General features: G+C 27.5%; 1 protein-coding gene across 2 annotated transcripts; it reads right to left on the reverse strand.

Moving 5' to 3' along the window:
* Nucleotides 1–327: 327 nt before the first annotated feature.
* LOC137812140 (protein MALE DISCOVERER 2-like) lies at nt 328–7,209 on the reverse strand. Of its 2 annotated transcripts, XM_068614050.1 has the most exons (15): nt 6,812–7,209; nt 6,197–6,607; nt 5,951–6,083; nt 5,665–5,736; nt 4,889–5,032; nt 4,696–4,812; nt 4,247–4,285; nt 3,605–3,703; nt 3,444–3,505; nt 2,918–3,352; nt 1,823–2,013; nt 1,572–1,704; nt 1,332–1,489; nt 1,066–1,254; nt 328–912 (listed from the first exon to the last, which is right to left on the reverse strand). In XM_068614050.1, exons 2-15 carry the CDS (start codon nt 6,294–6,296, stop codon nt 652–654), a joined length of 2,133 nt encoding a protein of 710 aa, XP_068470151.1. In that variant the 5' UTR covers nt 6,297–6,607; nt 6,812–7,209; the 3' UTR covers nt 328–651. The 2 variants fall into 2 exon arrangements, with proteins under 2 accessions (XP_068470151.1, XP_068470152.1); XM_068614051.1 differs by lacking the exon at nt 4,247–4,285.
* Nucleotides 7,210–23,540: the final 16,331 nt, after the last annotated feature.

Genomic DNA, 23,540 nt, shown 5'->3' on the forward strand with positions numbered 1-23,540 from the left:
ATACTATTCTTTTTTTTTACTCCCTTAAGGGAATTTGGAATCCAAAGGCATACGTGCTAACACATGTAAGGGTCTGGCTAACCCTACCCGCTTTTATGTATTCAGAGTAAAGGTTGAGAAGAACTACATTAATGTTATATCTAGTTAGGATTTAACTTCTGCAAGGCTAATTACGTTTTTTTGTTGTTTGATGTGGAATAAAATAAAGTTCAGTTGTCACTGGTTATGTAGTGTATTTTCAACTCTTTTTTGTCTTCCTTCTGGAAAATGTGTAGATAGCTGTGTTTGGCAATTGGTAGACTTTCTAAATCGAGGAACAGTTACAAGTTAGATTTATAATTAAATATTTGTATAGAACTTGCATGTTCATTGGAACTTATATGTTAATATTGTCAACACTTTACATCCCAATCTCCATCAACAAAAGTACAATCTACAACACCCCACCTTCAACATGACAACACCCTTCCATTGGGACATGACTTGCTATGGTATTGATCATAAGAACTTATAAAAGAACAAATAGAATTAAAGAATTTGAGCAGCAAATACCACATAGCATTATCCGAAATATTTACTCTCTTAGCAGGATGGTAAAGGTTGGCGAGAGACACTTGACATACAACACAGAGAAGAGAATCAAGTAGAACTTTAAGAGGTCTCTAATGATAAGATCTCCAGTTCAGCCCACCAGAGAGGAGAGAGTCTTGGAACAGCTTGCTCAGGTGATACATGAAGCACTTCCCTCAATCTAGGGGCTAAGTCCTTCATTGTTGGTCTTAGCCTTGCATCAGATTGAAGACAATCTTTGACCACCTCACAAATGACATCAAGTTCTTCTTCTTTGAAGGACTCCAACGAGGGATCGATCAGATTGCTGATGCTTTGCTTATCATTCAAGTGCTGAACAGCCTGAAAAGTTTATCAGGATTTATCTTTTAAGGGACATACAGGAGCAATGGAGTTGCACTTGAAAAGTACTAGGAAGAGTGGTACTTCGAAAGGAAAGCAAAACAAAGTAAGCCGGGGTGCAGTATTGGGAGGGGGCACAAATTTCAAACTTACCCAGTTGGCAAGGTGGCCATGTTCTTCAGAGTATGGTAGTTTTCCGGAAATGATTTCAAGCAACAACACTCCAAAGTTATATACATCGGTTTCAGGATCAGCCTGGGGTGGCAAGTCAGATTTCTGTGACTCATGTCCAGGTGTGTTGGCTTGTGAAAGTACACTCTTGCCAAAAGCGATTTCTGATATCTGATAGAAATGGAATGGAGATATGTTACTTGAAACCTAACACATTAAAAGCAAAGGAGAAATAGAAATATTTATACTTTAGCAGCAAAGTCATCAGTCAATAATATAGCAACTGAATTGAGGTTGGAATGAGCTACTGGGGGATTCAGATCATGGTGCATATACTGAAGACAATATGCCGTGCCCATAATTACTCTCATTCTTGCGCTCCAGTCAAGATGTTCAACTTCCTTCACTGAAAAGAAAACAAATACACGAAACTAATCAGATTGGCTATGTGCAGGGTAATAGCTTGAGCCTTTAAGGAGTGTTATTACCGTGCAGATGCTCAAATAAGCTTCCATTCGGAGCATACTCAAATACCATCATTCTGGTGAATGGTTGTTCTTCATCACAGTACCCAATAAGATTGGTAAAGTTCTTATGGTTAACACGGGATAATGTAGCAATCTGAAGAATACAAGGAACAAAATTAGCAACAGGTAATTAAGAATTGAAAGTCCCTCTCTCAATTGAGTTAGGACTCCCAATTCAACTGTTTCCTCTCCATTGGCTTAAGAAAGAGAACCTTTTTGCGATAGGCTGTCTCCATGTTCTTTGACCAATCACGGGCTGAAGAAACAATAGTTGAATCAACAGCAATCTCGACTCCACTGGAGAGTGTTCCCTTATATATGGTGCATTCGTCAAAACTATTAATAATATTACTGAAGTCTTCACAGGCTGTCTCCAGCTCTGCCTGGTTCAACTTGGGGACCCCTACATTACATACAAGGACGAAACACTGTCAACATAATATGTTAACATTAATTTCTATTCTTTTTATCTATGGAGCACATTGGGAACATTTTACCATTTTGTTGGCTATAACCTCTACTGGAGTCCCTAACCCTGGTAATAAATCTAAGCCCAGATAGCACTTAGCAGGAATTTTGAATTGAGCTAATAACTTATGGAAGAGCTAAGAGAATCGATTCATAGTTTGGCACTTCAGATGGTATAGATATTGCACAACAAGAAGACAGAATCCATTTTCTAGCAATTGGCTGACCATAAAATAACAAAAGATTTCATAAAATTGTTGCTATTCAAATTAGAAAGATGATGCTTCAACAAGTTAAACAGGAGAACCTCCAAACCTTTAATAAAAATGGTTATGGACCTGTTGTAACTTCTATGAAGAAATGAAAATAATCAATCACATTATTACATACTAAAGAAGATATACGAGGGAAACATGAGGCATTTAAAATTTGGTAAGCTGAAATTAACCAAGTTAAAAATTTCAAATCAATAATTTATTACCGTCAAGTTCTTTGAGGAATCTCAAATTCTTTGGTGAAAACTAATAGTGCTGTTTTAAGTTATGTTGTGGTCAAAATATTAAATATGCCCTAGCTTCCCTTGAACAGGCTTGAAGAGTGAAGTGAAACCAAGATTGCAAAATATAATCTCCAAATACTAAGTTAGCATAAACAAATTTCAATAAAAGTAAATTGGGTTTACAAACACTGCCTCGTTTTAAAGTTTTAACAGAATTCCTCAACAGGTGATTAGCTCAAGAAACAGGACATAGCTGCTCATTTGCAGGTTTCATTTTGTTAGATCTAATTTACAGTTCAATCACAAAGGCGAAAGTTTTATTCATTTACTGAAATAATACCTGTTATAAATGCTTTCTGCAGCTGTCCACTTATTCCTGTCTTCCATGGCTTTATTACTTTTGCTGCTCGTTTTCGCCAAATGCAAAGCATGATCAAAACAATAATGACCAAGAAAGATACACCTGCTATTATAATAATATACTCCCATAATTTTCCAGAAGCAACATTAGCTGAATTTTGTTGACTTGATTGATCAATAGATGGAAAATTAGAAGGTGAAGGTAATTGTGCAGGCGACAGATTTTGCTTCGTATTGGTGTCTGGAAAAGCTGGAAAAGCTCCACTGCTCTGGGTAATTGGAATAGAACTCATCTGTATAGTAGGCCCACCACTGAAAGGTACAGCTGCAAGGTTACTGGACTGATCAAGCAGCCTGCGCCGTGCTGAATTGACTAGATTTGCTACATTCTGGCCAATCTCTGAATCATCAGAGCCTACATGATGGAAGGTATGCCTTGAAAGTCAGTTAAAAGCACAGAAATCAATTTCTCACAGGCCATAAATCAATCAAGGTTCTCCACTCACTAGTCTGAATGTCACACCATTTCTCTGCATGGGCATGAGGGGTGGCCTTTCCTAGCTTGAACCTTCAATTAAAAGCAGACTACTTTAGTAAGGTAAACATGATGCAAGAACAAAATATAAGTAAATCTTCAGATAGAGATGGTAGAAAGTTATCTACACACAATGGCAGTGTGACAGCAATGACAGCAGTGACGCCTTTTTTTAGCGCTCCTTTAAGTGGAATAGAAGACGAATCTGCCTCATTCAATTGCTTGAAATTTCTGTACCACAAACTTTGCACATCATGTTGTTGTATACTTTTCAGATCAAGCATTAAAAGGTCAAAACCAGAAACTCAACCTTCTTGTTAACCATAAAGGATGAAGCAAATTAAGAATATAATCCCATAGGATGTACTGTTAAAGTTTGATACTGCAAAATCTAATCTTACCACCTTTAAACAGAGCCATAAGACAACACTAAAATTTCACTTCCTCATATAACAACAAATAACTAAGTGATCAAATTTAAGAAAATCAAATGGAAAAAAGAAACACAGAGCACATGTAATTCTGCAAGTCTCTCTTGAATTGATATGCTAAGTACACCAAGAATTTCCAATGGACAACAAAATGATCGACAGTTTGGTTTTCACCAACCATAAGGCTATCAAATGACAAATGATAAACAAGTTGCTTTTATTGTTAGATGAATTTTAATCTTTGCAGCACATATGCAATTTCACAAGAGCCAAAACAATAAATTAGGAGTTAAAACAATAAATTAAAAACTGAAAAAAGAAACACATTTCAATTTGTCTTTACCTACATAGACCTCCATTCAAGAAAGAACACATTGTCATTCTGTTGATGCATAAAAGGTTAAACAGATCAAAGAGATGCACCATCAGAAGTTCAGAATGAATATTTGTATCTACTGAAGACAATATACAGAAACTCTATGTAAACAGAAATTATTTCAACTATGACAATTGAGATCTCATATATTTATCAAGGATGCCTTGAATAAGGTTAGGCACATGAAGAATTTGGTTAACCACGTGGAATCTATTTCACATAATGCCTGACCTTGTGGAAATAATTTTCCAGTGATTGTCAAAAAGGATTCATTGTTTGCAAAAGAATAAAATTTGTAACACAGATTTTTATGATTCAATAACTTGCCCTGCCTTTAAGTGAAGCGAAGGGAATGAAAGCATGCCATGAAACTACTAGGGTCACTAGATCAGGGAGAAAACTGAAGATACACTTACCTGGGTGCAACCTTTCTGTTGTTGCCACGTGATACAGTTGTCAAAGGAGTTGAACGATTGATATTACAGGGCAATCTGATATTTCCAATCTCTTCACATTTCTTGTCACAAGTTAACCTAGGGAGAAATTAAATTTCATTGTAGGTAACCCAGAAATGTAACCGAATAGAAAAAAAAAAAAAAGTTAACTTACAATTGTTCTGACAACAACGTCTGGCCAATTTTTGTTGGGACACATCCATTCAAGTTATTCCCCCTTAGATCCAATAACTCCAGCTTGTCTAGATCACCAAGTTCGTTGGGAATAGTACCAGAAAAACTGTTCTTGTATAATACACTATTTCAAAGAAACAACAGTTTATCTGAATTGTAAATATATTTTAATATAAATTACAATATTAACTCAAAATGAACTGTTGGATTTCTAAATTCTAGAAGAAATGGCCCGTAATTTAGTCTTTCATTAAGACATACATTAACAAACAAAATAAAATTAAGTTACAGTATAACAAGAACTAAAATAACCAAACAGAAGGGAGGCAAAGAATCACGATAGACACTAACATGGCCTAATAATCCAGCTGAGAGCAAACTAACTGTAAATACTTGAGAATATAGCCACTTTCAGAGTTTTTGACGGGAAGAGAACTGCTATATTGCAGGCAAACTTACAAAATGAACATAGAATAGAAGATGGGAGAAGAAAAGAAAAGAGTGATAAAAATCATACACACACAGACAGACAACCTTTATTGCTACCAGTTATTGGCTGCATCCTAGACAATAACAACATACAAGTATCACCATTTCATTTTTCAAGCATATCCTGAAATTTAAGAAAGACCTCTACATGACAAATACAGACTCTTAGATTAAGATACATTATTATAAGATAAAGTTCAATCAGCGCTTTCACCAGTATAACGTGTTTTACTTTTGACATAATGGTAACATGGCAAGAACCCTTACAGGGATTTTAAATGACTAAGTTTCCCAAGCTCAGGAGCCAATGTGCCTTCCAAAGAGAGTGCAGGTAGGATCCTACAAGAAACATTGGACGTACAAAATCATAAAAGCATCCAAAATTCTGCAGTCACGTCTATCAAAATGGCGGTTTTCTTTAGGCGTCAAGAACAGTTATATCATTATATGTATTATAGTTTGCCTTGGCAAAATAAATATAAAAATAAAAATAAAAATAAAAATAATACAGTCTCGATGGAAGATTAGAAAGAGGAAATCAAAAGGAACTTACAGCATTCGCACTTTACCATCTACACAACTAACACCAAACCACTTGCAAGGGTTACAATCATTTGGATTCCAATTTGCCAGAGCATGAAAAGGATCAGAAGTTATTCTTCCCCGAAATTCCAACAAGGATAATCCTGTAATGTCCATTCCAAATGCATCAACAAAAATCAAACATCAAGATAAAAGGAATGAATTAAACATTTCTCGGCAAATTAGAGAGACTAAAAGGACAATCCATGCAAATCACCTTCATCATTTAGAGACAAACACTGTTGAGTTCCCCATAGAGAAATCAATCCAACATAAATTTTGAGCCATAATCCATATGGGTCCCATATGTTTTCCATTGCTATATGAAGGCAATGTCGCTTTGGTAGAGACAATACCTATATTTCTTTATGAGCAGCAGGTATCATATGTACAAAATAGGAAGATTGTTTCTGTACATAGAAACCCTTCCACCTATGTGGATGAAGCAGAGGAAATTTCACTAACCAGACAAAATTTGTATATTACAATCAAAAGCTCTTGGGTCCAAAGATCACTTCAGGGTCTCTCATTTTGCATTCAATCTTTTCCTGACAACCTTTTGCTCAACAACAGCATACCCGGCTCAGGATCTTCCTCTCAAATGATTTCCCAGCAATGTGGGCCGGGGCTGTAAGAAATTACAACCACGGAAACATAAAAAAAGTTTTTATTCCAACAATTAAAGAATCAAAGAAAAATGACAAAGTTGACAGACAATCAAAACCATAAGAAAGAAGAAACAAGGAATAACCCCATCAGCAAGCAATCTTTGTGGGTGTGTGTCATCTCACCAATGTTAAAAAAATAGAAGGTCAAAAGGGCATTGAATTACCATGCAGATGGGAGACAAGGGTGCAGGAAAAGATGTCCTTGGTTGGATGTAAGCGAAGGATCAAGAATTGTTGATGATGATATCCAATGCAAATTGATGGTGATGGGTGGGGGGGTAAACTGAGAGAGGGGATCAGATAAAGGCAGCAAAAGATTAAGCAATGATTTGATATAAGAAATATTGAACGCTCAATTGCTACCTTGGAGAGGAGGATCACAGATGAACCTCTCTCCGACCACCTTCATCCTCTTACAATGTTGAGGTTGTTTTGTCTCTTATCTCAATTTCTCTCTCATCACCCCCCACCACCCACACACAATTCCCCCCTCTCATATTTTCCTTTTTCCTAAAATTCGCTGTAGGCCCCATTGGCCACCACTTCCGAATTACTCGCACGCGCTTTTTGTTTCTGCTGGTTCACTATTAATATAAATCAATTTGTTTTCCATTTTCTTTTAACAAAGTTATATTTTTTACAATATCATCAAAATTATCTTGGAATAGATTGTCTTCTTAATATGTGCAATGTAGCCGATAAAAAAAAAAGTATTCTATTATTAAAAAATTGATACTACTATGAAGCAAAATCATAACATATTCGGATCCAAAGACTGTTTCAAATTAAAATATGGTTGAGGAATTGCTTGTCACGATCTGTAGTAGAGACAAATCAACAAAAACATAATATACTTCAGGGTCTCACTATGTAAAATTGGCCACTAACCAACGAGAAAGATATAATAAATAATGTGCAAATCTTGCAACTTAACCATCAATCCCACATTTCTCAAATCATAACATGTCATTCCTTTTAAGGCAGTGTCCAAACTTCAAAGAAAATTTATATTTAAAGTTTATTTAACATAATTTGTTAATTATGATTCTCTATAAGAAAAATAGTTAATGTACTATGTATATAAAATAATAAATACGAAAAGAAAGTTTACTTGACTGTGTAATCTTATTGCTAACATTTTTTTATAAAATATTTTATCATATATTTATTTATAAAACTTAAGTTTTATACTAATTTTGACATATTTGTTTTCGATGGGGAGATAAAGTTTCAAATATACATAAACTATTTTCATATATTTTTAAAATAAATAATAATAGTATACTTAATGATTTACTGTAAAATATTTGTGAAGTCTTAACTAATAATAGGAACATAGGTAACAACTTGGACCACATAAGTTATATATGGTTATTACCACCCCCATGTTCTTTCTGTTGACAGTGAAGTGAAGGTTTTTTGGGAATCTTTAGCGTGAGCTAGAGAAACACGACAAGGATCTTAAATGGAATAATAGATCCTGTTTTCCTTTAACATCTTACAGAAAAACAACCAAAAACTCTCTTTATTAAGCTCTATAAACGAATATACTTTGCCCTGAAAAAAAGATGATTTTTTTTATGACTAATGTCATATCTTAAAGGTGAAATATAAGTGTTATTTATTAATTCATATAACAGTTTGTAAAACAGCACTTATTGTATTTATTTATATATTTTATATTATTAATTGCATTTGTCATTACATATGATCATACGAACCATTAAACAAACTGTTGGTGTCAAATGATTGGTTGTAATGCTATTAATATGTATAATATGAAAAGACAAAGTCATATTTTTTTTTCTATAGAAATCTATGAACGTGCATCACATTTTGCACTGGAGTGGATAATCAAGAATGAAAATAAATAAAAAGAAGAAGAAGAAGAAGAATAATATAATTTTGGAAAGCTATGTAATGAAATAAAATAAAAAATAAAGGTGCAACATATTCTTTTGAAAATATTTTATCATTCCAGAATACAAAATAGAGTAAATGATAATTTTTTCAAATAATACTTAAACCTTTTGTTTTCAACATTCTATTAAAATATCTATCTATTTTAAAATATTACACTGTCATTAATTTTTATATTACACATAGATCTCGTTAAATTTTAAAATCATTATATTTTTAATACTTAAAAAATATTAAATGGTTAGTTAATTACATAGTACAATATTGTAAATTAATATATATATATACATATAAAAATAAATTTTAACTGATGCATGATTATACGGGCTTAATTTAAATTTATTCTGACAAAAAAAATACGGGCTTAGCTTGAAACTTATTGTTTCATGAGTTATTTTAGTTTTTTTTTCTTATAAATATCATGGGTATCATTCAGCTCGCACCAGACATGGAAACAATTAATACATAACGTTGTGGTGTGTTGAGGTATATATTATAATTTATATATATATATATATATATATATATTAAATTAGTATATATAAAAATTAAAATTAATGTTTATTGATAGTAATTTAATTTTAAAAATATTTTTTTTTAATTTCTAGATTTAAATTTGTTTTAAAATAAATAAAAGTATCATTAACTTAACATACGATTAAATTAAATTTAAAAATCCTAGTTTGTTTATATTATGGATTGGACTATCCATCACATGTTTACTCCTCAAAACTATCATAATAAACTATATATATTTTCATATATCTAATCACTTAAATATTCACCTTTATCATTTAAAATAATCAAAGCTTCATCTTCTTATAATATAAATTTCTCTTTCTTTAAAAGGACAGAATAGTGATCACCAAATCCAACTTAATTGATTAAACAACGTACCTTGGTTTTATAAACTCGTTACTACGCAAATTTGATTCCTCCATTTCAATAAAATTTGATAAATTATTATAAATAAATTCAAAATGTTAAATGTAATATATATATATATAATTAAGTATTTAATTTTATGTTTATTGTTTAAATTTTTTCAAACACTTTCAATTCAATTTACTTATAAATTTTGGGCTTTACAACTAAGTTTCAAATTTATAAAAAAAAATTAACTAGTTTATCAACTAAGCATACATGAAATAAATTAGCGACATTGCAGTATATTTCAATTCGAATTATCACCGGCTAACTTGTTATTGTCTAACTCTAATAGATTAATTATTATATTTTAATGTACTGTTGACTTATATTAAGGTTAAATGATATATTGATTTAGAAAGTTGAGAGAATTGGTCAAACTATTTAATAACGGATTAAGTTATATATAATTGGTTAACATATAAAATTGTATTATTTACTTAAGTTGTTTGCAATATGTGGTGAGAGAATTTATAAGAATTTTTTAAAAAATATGAGGGAATCTAGCGCAACATCCAAGAAGGATAACAAAGGAGATTCTTCTAAATTACATTAAACCATGAAGATTATGAATTATTTGTTCAGTAAAGTGTTGACAAAAACTAACAAAGCGTGGAAGAATTGCAATGGGAGAATAAGGAATTAAGATAATGTATGGAAGACACATCCAAAGCATAAAAATATCCTAACTAGTTAAATGAAGAGCTCCAAATCATCACACTCTAGATGACAAAGATCAAATCTTAATGGAACAATACGACTTTCAATCCTTCTCCACGGAAGTCATGAATAAACCAATTTCACCCTATTAAATGATATAAAAAAACACTCATAATTTGCACTATCTTCTAAAGACATTTTCGTGATCAAATGTTAATTAGTGGTATCTCTAATATATGGTGCAAAAATCTCTTAAGTGGTGTTCAATTACTCAAACGACATCTAAATGATTATTATTTAAATGATAAGTATTATGATTTTAAGGAAAGTTTTGAACTTCAGAGAAAGGTGAAGAAAAATATCTCTCCTATAAAGTATTATGTTCAAACGACAAAATGTTGCTTAAGAAACAAAATGTCACTTAAGAACGAGTTTTTGAACTAATTAAATTGTGCAACCACTGTAATTGATTGCCTAAGCAAATTGAACCACTGTAATTGATTTTTTATTAGAAGATGAAACCTAATTATATAACTCAAGCACCAAGGAAAGAGATGTTTGATAAGGAAGTAACAAAATCAGATTTTCTCTTTAAAATTCTTAAGATTTAATTTATTGTTACAAGAATATAAGATTATCAAATTTTTGAAATTGATGTTTTCGTTTTAATATATGTGAATAGAAATAATAGTAAAATTTATAATAATATTTATAAATTTACATTATATATTAATTTTTTAATAAAAACATAACTATTATAAATTTATAATATATTATTTATAACAAAGAGAACAAAACCAACTTTTTTAAAAAAATATTTAGAAAATGTTACAGAAAGAAAAAATGTCATCTCCTGCTTGATACGGTTTATTATACAGAGTATACAGTGACAAATTGGAATCCATAAACTATTAAACTTTGTGATTGATGAACAACATAAAGAGTGGCCATAATTATTCATCCAGTTGCGATCCTTAGAAGGTGAAATTGAATTTGCTATTTATCCTATAAATGTAATTTATCTTTTTTTTAAGGGGTGTATTAAAATTTCATTTTACCTAAAAAAAATAGTGTGTGATTCAAATATGTACTAACATACTTGCTCTAATTAGGTTAACAGGCACCCACTAAAAATGTTCAGAAATGTTGTCAGATAACTGACTTTTTTTTAAAGAATATTGATTAGGATTTAAAAGAAAACTTCTCCAAACTTAAATGATTTTTGTACTAAAATAATAATTTCTAATTATTCGTTTGAAAATATAACTAATGCTGAGAGACAATACACATATATATATATATATATATAAAGTATTAAATGACTTTTTAATGATTAATTTATATTAAATGCTTAATAATTACTCTTTTTAATCTTATCTTTCAGTCATTTTTTTTCATTTGTTGTCAAAGTTGAATTTATTTAAAATATCAGTCTCCAACCAACATAGTCCATACTAATAAAATTAAATAGAAATGTTTATTCTAGTATCAAATATAAAAAATATCATTTTGATATTTGTTTCAAATGTAAATGAATATAAAATATTTTTTAATCTCATTTAATGAGATTATATGTACTCACAGTAAAAAATGAGATTATAACCTTATTGACTTTTGGTTGTAGAAATACAAGTATAAACTACTCCTGTATTTGGTTTTTTCTTTTTTTTTTCTTCAGAAATTTGCTTCTATTTTTTCTTTAGTGGATCCCTACTCTTTTTTTTTTTCTGTGAAAACCAACATAGGAATTTTATATTGAAAATAATGTTAAATTCAAATTCCTTCCCTTAAAAACATATTTAAGCATTCTCTATAAGATTGCATACAACATAATTCTATATTCTTCCCTCTAGCAAAGATGTCTCTTAAGAAAGTAAATGTTTAGAAATGGGCAATTTCTTCCTGCAACATATAATTTTAACCAACACCCTATTATTTTTATAAATTTTCAAAATTACTCTTATTTTGGATTTAAAAATAGGAAATAGTAAATATAATTAAAATAAAAAAAATAAATTTCAATAAAAAAGCCCAAAACACAAAATTAAAAATACATTTTGGATAAAAAAAGTTAGAATTTAAAAATGTGTTTCGGATATCTAAATCCGAAATATTTTCAAATAAAAGGTTGTGGAAGTAATTTTTATTTACACCCTCATTTTATTTAAGGTTGCTTTCATCACTTTAAATGAATATTTTTGTTATTTTCAATAACATGTTAGGTTAGGTCCATGTTAGAATTGATATGTTGCCGGAAGAATTTGGCCTGTGGTCTTATAATGTTTAATGGCCCATGCGTATATAACATAATTGGCACACAAAGTAAGTTTTAAAAGAAGAAAACAAGACATGTTTGAGATATTCAAGTTTCATATCACATAAAGAGCACTTGATTTCATTATAATGCATTATCACCTTCCTTTTCCAAAGATTAATTCAAATGGGTAATCAATATCTGTTTCTCATTTCTCTATCTAACATTATTTTCACTTTTATTTCCTCGTCTAGTACCATTTTGTTTTTATTTCCCTATTTAGTATTCTTTTGTTTTTATTTTCCTATCTAGCACCCTTTTATTTTTTATTTCTCTATCTAACACCATTTCAAAAATAAATAAATAAATAATAAATTATTATTTTTTTGATAATTTTAATTTTGAATGCATTAAAAAATAAATATTTTTAATGTTTAAAATAGTCATAAATATAATTAATGAATAAAAAAAACAAGTTTTTACAAAATAAAAATAAATAAGTAATAAATTAAAAATGTTTAGTTTAAACTTTTTTTTAATAATGAAGAAAATAAAAAATTAAACTCTACAACAACATAAAAGTTGAATCTATAAACATAATTTAGTATTTATTTTTATTATTATTGATGATGTAATCATGTTAATTTCAAGTAAAAATACATGACATAATTATAAAAAATCAAAGTCAATTAGTATTAATTAATATTGGACACAAAAATAATATTGAAGTGTCTACCCTAAATGCAAAATCCTAAAAAAAAGCTAATGCAATTGCTACACTTAATGCTTAAAAATGAGAAGAAGAAAAAATGTAAAAATAAATAAATATAGAAAATAAAAACAGTAACATTGCAACAGGTCTTTCATGTTACGAAAGACTATTTGATGGAACTCATAAATGAAGAGTATTGGCTTGCATACACTGGTCAAATACTAGACTCAAGTTCCGACATGAAAATAACCTCAAAGGGGAAGACTAAGTCAAGTCAAATAAGGACTGATATTGACATAAGAGAACAACATGATCGAACAATTTTTTTTTTTCATATTGTCAAAGACTAGGACACACAAAAAGAACTTGTCCCAATATTACTGGATTGTGCACTTCTCGTCATTAATTATGTTTCATTCAATGTACCATTGAAGAAAAATAAATGAAAGTTGATAATTCATTTTTAAACTAAACATTTTTAATATACTTTTTTTATATATTTAAAGTTTTTAATATATAAATGAAAGATGATCATTCATTTAATGTTTTCTAAATTTTTAATATTTTTCTAAATGAAAGATGATCATTTATTTTTAAACTAAACTTTTTAATATATTTATTTATATATGTTGATCATAAAATGAAAAAGTTTAAACTAAACATTTTTAATTTATTACTTACTTATTTTTATTTTGTAAAAACTCATTTCTTTATTTATTAATTATATTTCTGATTATTTTAAACATTACAAATATTTATTTTTTAATGCATTTAAAATTAAAATTATAAAAAAAATTATTATTTATTTATTTTTAAAATGGTGCTAGATAGGGAAATAAAAAATAAAAAGGTGCTAGATAGAGAAATAAAAATAAAATGGTGCTAAATAGGAAAATAAAAACAAAAGGGTGCTAGATGGGGAAATAAAAGTGTAAATGGTGCTAAATAGGGAATTGAGCCTATCTAAACACTTTTATTTATTTATTTTATATAAGCTAAAACATGTTGATTTGACGGCATAACTACTACTTAAACTCCTTCCAAACTCATTTATCCTCTTCATTATTTTTCCAGATTTAAGTAGAGATTGTGCAACAAATTCTTCACTCACTTAAATAATTTTCTTCTCCAAATTAGCCTCCAAATCCAAGATTTACCCACCATTCAACTACTTTCTTCACCTACTCATCTTTCTCCTCATAACCTTAGTTCAAAGTTTTTACAAACAAAATTTTTCAAACCAACTAAATTGATTTTCTCTCTTGCACACCATTCTCAAATCTCTCCACAATGGTTATTGAAGAGATTCAAATAATAAATTATTTTAATGTTTTATGAATAAATCTTATTATGAATCCTAAGATACATTACTTTAATAATCCAAAAGATATTAATAAACAAAAATTTTAAACAATCATTATTTTTATGAAAAATTAAAATAAAGAATATAATAATTTTTTTATATTAATTCAAAACTTATTTTCTTTTCAAAAAAATTAAAGAAAAATAATCCTTAATAACAAATAATTTTATATAAAAATAAAAAATATAAGAATAAATATATAGTAATTTAAATAATATTGTGAAACTTCTACAATAGAAATAAAATAAAAATTATTAAATAATAACTAATTTTATACATAAAAAATAAGAAATATAATAACACTTATATATTAGTTTAAATAATTTTTTTTTTCAATTAGATCGTATTAATGTTTTATAAAAAAAAGATAAAAAATATTATTGTTACGTAAGTTGGTATCATTAAAACAAGTTAATAAGATTAAAACTCTTAGGTGGAAAAAAATGAATAAGTTATTCACGAGTCTCTCTCTCAATATTCATCTTCTCCTACTCTCTTTTTACTGTTTGTCTTCTATGTTACTATTCTCTGATGTTTGTCTTTTTCATTGTTCATCTTCTTTGCATTTTGTCTTTTCTGTTGAACTTCATCTTCTACACTGAATTTCCTCTTCACTGAGTTTCTTCTCCACCCTGTTTCTTTATGATTTTTCACTTTTTTTTCTTCTCACAAATCGTCCATGACGGAACTGAATCCCGAATGACACGATTCACATTCGATTCACCCATTTCAAGTTAGGATTAGAACTACAAAACTATTCACAAAAATGTATCAAGTTAGGATTCGAACCACAAAACGATTGACAAAACGATATGTATCGCGGATGAAGGATTTTATAATTCCTGGTTTTTATTGTCAATTAGAGACTGAAAAGCCAAGTAAATTACAACTGAACGAGATGAGGATCAAGTCACTAACACAACACTTTTGACTTCTCAAACATACCTGTTGGGTTATGAGCTTTGGGCCAATCCTTGGTCATTAATATACTAATATTAAGATTATTCTATCCAATATGAATATATATGTTCGGATATAAATTTAAAAATTATTTTTATTTTTTAGGAATAGTCTTAGTAATGATATAGATTTGATCCTAAATATTCTGAATATTATTAGTATCTGTAGGAATATTAGGGCTATACGGACTCGAACCGTAGACCTTCTCGGTAAAACAGCTAAAACTCATTATTATCTCAATGATTTCAATTGTTTTCAAAACCCAACGTGCATTTTTTTTGCATTGAGCTTTTTCATTAACTGATCAAAATATTAGTTAGTCCACCATCTTTTTTCTTGACAGTAAAGAATAAAGAGATGATTCCCTATGCTCTTCTTTTTTATTTGTATAACAATCAAAGAGCACTACCAAAGTGTAGGAGGCCGATGTAAATGAATAATAGCATAGAACGGGGATTTGGATTAATTAGCATTAATCAGACATTAAAGAGAAAATCATAACGGTAGACGCAGGGTTAAGACTGACTCCATATATACTAGGTAAAATCTCACAGATAAAAAGATCACAAATTAGGTTAAAGCACACTTGTTATTGACTATTTTGAATGTTCTCCAATTGGCATGTCTATAACAATACCTTAGAGAAGCATAAGCTTTTCTTCTTAACCATGTGTTGCTTTAATAGTTCCATTTTTTTTTAGAAAAGACATACTAATAAATCCAAAAGTGTAAGAGATTAAATAGAACATATATGGATATCTTAATTATATATATCTTTTTTTTATACGAGTTAGAAAATCCAGTATTCTATTATTTATATAGTTTTTTTATTAAAAAAACTGGTTAGCTTTATTTATATTAGTCTTTTTATTGAAAATTTTAGTGAAGGAGTTGGTTGAACACTCGTCAGTAAAAAAGTTAAAATTCATGCATGGTATTCAATTATTGTTGGCAGCAGCAATCTCTGTTTAATAAGCGTATCAATGTAAATTCTCACTAGATCCATTCCTCTCGAGGAGTTATATACTTTTAGTCTTATGCTTATGATGTTTTAAAAACCAATACGATATATAGATCATGAAATTTCAAGTTATGGTCTTTTCAATCTCATTTTTAAAACAATCACGGATTTTGGTTATTAAAATGGATCTTTATGGTGTTTTCCTAGTTAAAATTGGGTTCCTTTTTTATAAATTTCTTTATAAATATTTCTAGATATAAAATAAAAAATAAAATAATTTTCTTTATAATTTAAAATATCAAGTTTAGAGAAGCTAATTTATCAATATATATATATATATATATTATTTTAGGAACATTTAATTTTAAAAAGAGGATAAATATATATTAATAATATTACTTATTGGTTATTTATGTTATTTTCTTTAACAAAATAAATAAATATATATAGATGAGTTGATCAATGGTTTTGGGCCTTGTGTTAAGAAGCCTACTTTTTTCATAACATAAGCTGGGATTTTGCTTCCTATACTCCATGCTTTCTAACTATCTCACTATGAGTTGTCGAAAATATCAAAAATACCCTTTTATACATATAAAAACTTAACATATTTTCATTCCTCGCTGCACCTCTTTACTGGCAAATCATTCCTTTATCGTCTCTAGTTATCGCAAGAGGATTGTATCATTGTTTTCCTTTATCATCTTCCTTTAAGACAAGTTTTTGTCATTGCATTTCATAGTTTTTGTGTTTATGATCTTGTTGGGGAGATTCCAAATTGAATTGTATGTTAAGTTTTTAGATTATGTAACTCTAAAATACATTACAGATAAACCAGTTAAAAAATAAAAAATAGATTTGATGTTTTTGGATAGAAGAATCTCAAAAGTACGTAGAGATTATATAATCCAATAGTATTATCATTAAAAGAAAATCATGAAATAAAAATCAATTTATAGAAACCAAAATAATTAGTTGCAATAGTAACTAAGTTAGAAACCATTCTAGAAATTAAAAAAAAAAATTGGTTTTTAAATTAGTTTCTATTATTTTCTATTATTGTTAAATAGTTTTTAAATTGGTATCTAATTAGCAACCAATGTTTTTGCTACCAAATTTAGAAACTAAATAATTGGTAGTTAAAACCTTAGTTGCTAATTAGATACCAATTTAAAAACTATTTAACAATAATATAAAATAATGTAGAAACTAATTTCTTTTTAGTTTTTAAAATAGTCTTTATTTTAGTTCTTATTGTAACTAATTATTTTGGTCTCTAAAAATTGCTTTCTATTCTATGATTTTCTAGTAATGTATAGATGAAACAATATGATTTGTATGTTGTTTTTTTAATCTTTGTGACATATACGACTTATAAATATTTTATATACCCCAATTTAAAATATTTATCTTAAAAGTCTCTTACTTTATTATAAGAAATTTCAAAATTATCTACAAATAAATTATTATATACAAACGTAAATTAGCATTACATACCAACATTATTTATGAATCTTTATCCATTGATATTACATGTGTATATTATTTATTAATCTTTATTCATGAGTAAAATCACAATTATATAAGGATTATTACCTACTAATACTGATCTATAGGTAAATTATCAAAATATATATATATATATATATTTTAGGTAAAATTTAACATTATATACATATTATTACCCATAGATTAATTATAATAGTAATATTAACAATTTTATTTTATATTAATATATCTTAAAATAAAAATATTAATTTAATAATTTGATATAATAATAATAATAATTACGATAGTAATAATAATAAAAATATTAATTGTAATAGTAATATTAATAATTTATTATTATTAATAATAATAATCTATTCCTATAAATAAAGAGGATTTTTTTAAATGATCGTTTTTTGGTGTACACAAATTGTTTCTGATTCTACCCTTATTTAATATATCTTATTTTATTAGTATAAGGGAGTATTTTGTCATTTCATGTGAATTACTTAAAAAAAAAAGTTATATTAATATTATAATTGACACTTTTTATATGCATTCTAATTTCTTCTACTTTTTCCTTAATTCCTTATTTTAAGACAACAAAAAAGAAATAGGATATCCTCGTCCTCTTTTCACACAAAATCTCACATATCAAATAAAATAACCTTTATTTCCAATAATTCTCTCTACAAAATCCTAACCTTAATGTGAATATCATCATATTCTCAAATATCAAAACTACAAATGAAAGAATAGAAAAAGCTTGAAAAAGAAGAAAAACTCAAACTAGAGAAGAAAAAAAAAAGTTGATTAATCAATTCATCATTTTTCTTTTATATGTTATATATTTTTTTTCAATTTCGACTCTTTCAAAATTATTTATTTATATATTTTAAATTTCTATCATAATGAAAATTGAGTAGAAGAGAGAAAAATACGGATACACAGGCGCAACAACATTGTGTTTTCACTAATTTATGATAATAATAATATTAATAACCTTATTTATATTAGTATATAGGAAAATAATAATATTAATTTAATATTCTTTTTGCAATAATAATGAAGATAATAATAATAGTAATAATAATAATAATTTTATTTTTTATTAATATATTAAAATAAAAATATTAATTAAATAATTTGATTAATAAAATTATTATTATTAATATTATTGATTATTATTAATTATTATTTTTAATGTATTAGAAATATGTTTTTTATTATTAATATTATTAACAACATTATTATTATTTTAAAAAATTATTATGAGGTAAGTTTTGTTTTTCTACTATTAGTTTTTTTATTAATATGATGGTCCATCTTATAAATGTTATTAATATGAAATATAAGGACTAAATATGATCTTCCATGTGATATGTTTAATCACACTGAGTATTTTTATGTTTATAATGTATCATTAGCATATCTTAAATATTTATATAAGAAAATTATTCAATAAAAATCAATTTTAAAAATAAAATATAATTAATCATTATATTAACTAAATTATATATAATTTTAAAAATTAAATTAATTATTAATATTTAAAATAATTTTTATTATTTATAAACAATTTTAAATTAATATTTAATTGACTACCAAAAATTTAATTACCAATTTTATAATTATACGAGAAAATCTAATAAAAATGAGTTTTTTTTATCACTGTGACTACCAGGACAAGTTGGAATTTGATAGCAGAGGAATAATTATCCCACCATTTTCATCCGAAGTCTTGCTTATTTTGCTTAGTTGCTTATACATAATTTGTTAAATTTATGACTGTTTTTTTATGGCCTTTTTAAGATAGAGTACGCGTCTTTTTGGGTACTTTATTAGGTTCATGTGGTTCCCGTGGATTGTTTCTATTGTTGGAACATGTTTCTGAAGGACATGGTTTTCAAGAACTATATACAGAAGTACTTTTTCTTTTATAAGAGTTGGAAATATTTTTTAAATATTTTAATTTATTTATTTTTTTATTATTGATAAAAAAAATGTCCATTAGCATGATATAATGTGTTTTTGAAAGTTTTTTTTTTAATGTTTGATGTTTTTTTTATGTTTTTATCTATTTTGGATTTTGATGTGTTTTTATATTCTGTCGGTTGTCAAAGATGAACTTTTTTATTGGTATTGGGTAAAAAATAGTTGGTAGCTTTCGTTGGAAGTTTAAGATAAGTTGAGATATGAGATCTTATAATTTTTTTCTTCTTGTTAAAAAAATTGTGTCACCGCTTAAATGATTTATATTTATTTATTGTTTCTGGTTAATAAAGAAACTATTAAAAAAAATCATACAAGCTAGATTTAAAGTCTTTAAATTCAATCTGAATTTCACTGTATGAAGGCTTTAAAAGTTTGCATCTAGTCCAATTTAAAATTGGTAATTTTCTCCACGTTGTCTCTATTCATTTTGCTTAACTCTACATCAAGTCCAATTTACTCCACAGAAACTAAATGATTATTTAAATTTTCGGAAACCAAAATTTACTTTAAATTTTAAGAATTAAAATCCTATTAAACATTGAAAAATGATTGCCCCTGCTGGAACTCCTGTGAACTATTCTCCCCCATTTTATTTTTATAAGATGTTTTGCGTCATGATTTTTTTTTTAAAAGATATTAAAACCAAAAATAATCTTAAAGGCGTATTTTTTTATGGATCTTTTGAATCCAAAGGGTTTTTTTCAGTGGATAAGGGGAGGACTAATCAAAGGATTAAATCTAACTATTTTTTGGTTAAAAATAACACACGTTTCTTTATAAAACAATACCGTAGAGGTTGCGTGACTTAGAAAATTCACAGTTTGAACTGTTAAACTCACTTTTCGACGGTCTCTTTTAAATATTGATTATTCAGATAAAAAAAAAAGAAAAAAAAAGAGATAAGATGAAAAGTATACTCTAAAAATCAAATGTATATAACATTGAGTTTTTTTTTTACGCAATATAGCGTTGATTAAAGTGTTTAAATTTCTTTGTATATAGATTTTCAATCTCCTTAATTAACATGTGCTTGAAACTACCAAGGGACCGTCATAATTGTAGTTACTTGCCATACTTACAAGTTTCAACAACTCTATGGTTGAATTTATTGAAACACAATGCTTTAAGATCTTTCTTCGCCAATATAAATTAATGTAAACTAAGTATATTTTTTCTATATTTTTCTAACATGTACTCTTAACAACTCACTTAATGATTTAAAATACTTACTTAATGATTAATAAATAAAATACCTTCTTCTTTTACGTGTCTATAAATACTATTAGAAACACCAATTTAATGATTTGGCTTAGATTACACAGGATTTTCTGACAAGTTTTTTTTTTCATGCATATTGTAAAAAAAATATAAAAAATTGAAGGAGTTAATATATTTTAAAAATCTTTTTAATTAAGTATTTGTCAAATGATACTTACTAAAAAATTATGAAGAATGAGACTTTAATGTTAACAAACTCTCCATAAATTCTAAATGCATATAATATTATATTAAAAAGTTAATTTTAAATATAATTTAATTTTATAAAACTCAAGATTTGTACATATTTTTATATTAAAAAATGTTTTTATCTTTAATTCACGTGGGACTAAAAAAACTTCGAGTGAAAATACTTATTGTTATTTAATGTGTATTGTGAGTGACGTGTTTTTACCATCGCTTCCAAATTGATGATGAGTATTAGTAAAGTATAGGTGTTTGGAAATTAGCAGTAGAATAATGAAATTATTTTGACTATGCATTAATTTCCCAGTCATGGATTGTCAACTTCAATGCACAGCAGCAGCATGCAACATCCTGCATGATTCCATACCAAAGGGGGATAAAAGCTTGGCACATAATTGATATATAAAAGTGTTTTGCTGTGGCTGTTATAGGACATGATTCTCCTTTATGGGTGAATCAAGAAATGCTTAATATGATGAAGTATTTTATAGATGTAGATGGTGAGGGATGTCAGTGTATATAATAATGTAATGCTAGGTTGGACGTCTTCATCCATGAAATGGTATAAAAATTGGCCTAATTCTTTGAAAGATTCTTATGATGTTTAATATATCATCAAATGTCAACTCTCATGCAAACGTCAGGACAAAACCAACCCAATGCTTTTAAATTTCTTAAGCTTTTCCTATTTCTCTTCTTTCCACGTAATTTTGTCACTGCCAAACTCTTTACTTTAATTCTTCGAATATCTGTCATCACTGTTTCTCTCTCTCTCTCTATATATAACACTCTCACTGTGAGCACTGGGCTCAGAGATTATATATTATATATCTATGCACATGCCACGCAAAACGAGCTTTGGACGGTATCTAGCTAAACCTAATTTCCCAGCTGATTCCAACGTTGTCCCAATCTGCAGGCCCTCTTTGTCCTTTTGGGACACAAACAACCCAAAGAGGGGAAACTGATCAAAATTTGTGCCCTTATAATCAGCACATCTTATGGGAGAAACATATTTTCTTTGTTTGCTTTCTGACTTCAGACTCTGCCATTCCGCATTTTTTTCATCTACCAAACTTCAAATTTGACTCTTCTTTATCTCAACTGTTAACCCAGGATTATTGATCCTTTTTTAATGGTACAGGTTATAGAAATAATATTTTTCATTGATTAAATTACTCATCCTTATTATAATGAAATAGAAATTAATTTTTAGTAACAAAAAATAATTAGTTGTTATAGTGATTAAATTAGAAACTATTTTAGAAATTAAGAAATTTTTGGTTTCTAAATTAGTTTCTGTTATTGTTTAGTGGTTTCTAAATTGATATCTAATTAGCAACTAAAATTTTTGTTACCAAATTTAGAAACTAAATAATTAATAGTTAAAACATTGGTTGTTAATTAGATTTAAAATCATTTAATAATAATATAAACTAATTTAGAAACCAAATTTTTGTTTAGTTTCTAAAATGGTTTCTAATTTAGTTCTTATTTCATGTTTTTCTTGTAGTAGTGTTAGTTAAATTGAGTAATTCATTCTTATACATTATACGGAAGAAAATAAATAAAAGATGAAAGTAAAAAGTTGGTCTCTTAACATTACTCTTAAAATAGTTTAATTCCTTTTCATTTTTTATATATGAATATTACGGAAAATCAAATCTTTATCAATTAATTTTTTGCCAAAAAAAAACTAAAAAAACCTTTAATTCATTAATTTATGGAACGCATTTATCAATCATTTATGTTAGACTTCGTTGTCATAAAAAATATAACTAAAGTTTTTAAGTACATTTTTTATTATTGGTTAAAGTTTACAGAAAAATCTGAAATTATAGTGAATTTCACTCTAATAGATTTTATTTATGATTTTTATACTGTTTACTAAACCTAAATGAATAATATATAGTCTGTCAAACAAAAAATATTGCAATGGTATTACATAATGTATGTATAAAAATGGAGCACGTGATATGTATAATAATCACAATCAATATACAACATTGAAACAGTTACTTTGATAGCATCCAACTGACTGATTGTATTTGAACAATTTTTTTTTCAAGAATTTATTGCAGCAAAAGTAATGGGAAAGATAGAATGATTACACAAATAACGTAGTATGCAAATTTATTATTTATTTTTATCAAAAAAGAATAAATGAAATAGATTTGACTAACATAAAA

The sequence above is a fragment of the Phaseolus vulgaris genome, chromosome 2, assembly GCF_000499845.2.
Source record: "Phaseolus vulgaris cultivar G19833 chromosome 2, P. vulgaris v2.0, whole genome shotgun sequence".
NCBI classification, from domain to species: domain Eukaryota; kingdom Viridiplantae; phylum Streptophyta; class Magnoliopsida; order Fabales; family Fabaceae; genus Phaseolus; species Phaseolus vulgaris.

Excerpts from the sequence above, each read along its gene's own strand:
- LOC137812140 (XM_068614050.1), bottom strand. The coding sequence starts at position 6,296 with ATGGAAAACATATGGGACCCATATGGATTATGGCTCAAAATTTATGTT. Across the intron at positions 6,084-6,196 it reads TTTGTCTCTAAATGATGAAG|GATTATCCTTGTTGGAATTT; the intron begins GTGATTTGCATG and ends TGGACATTACAG. Across the intron at positions 2,014-2,917 it reads GCAGAAAGCATTTATAACAG|GGGTCCCCAAGTTGAACCAG; the intron begins GTATTATTTCAG and ends TATGTAATGTAG.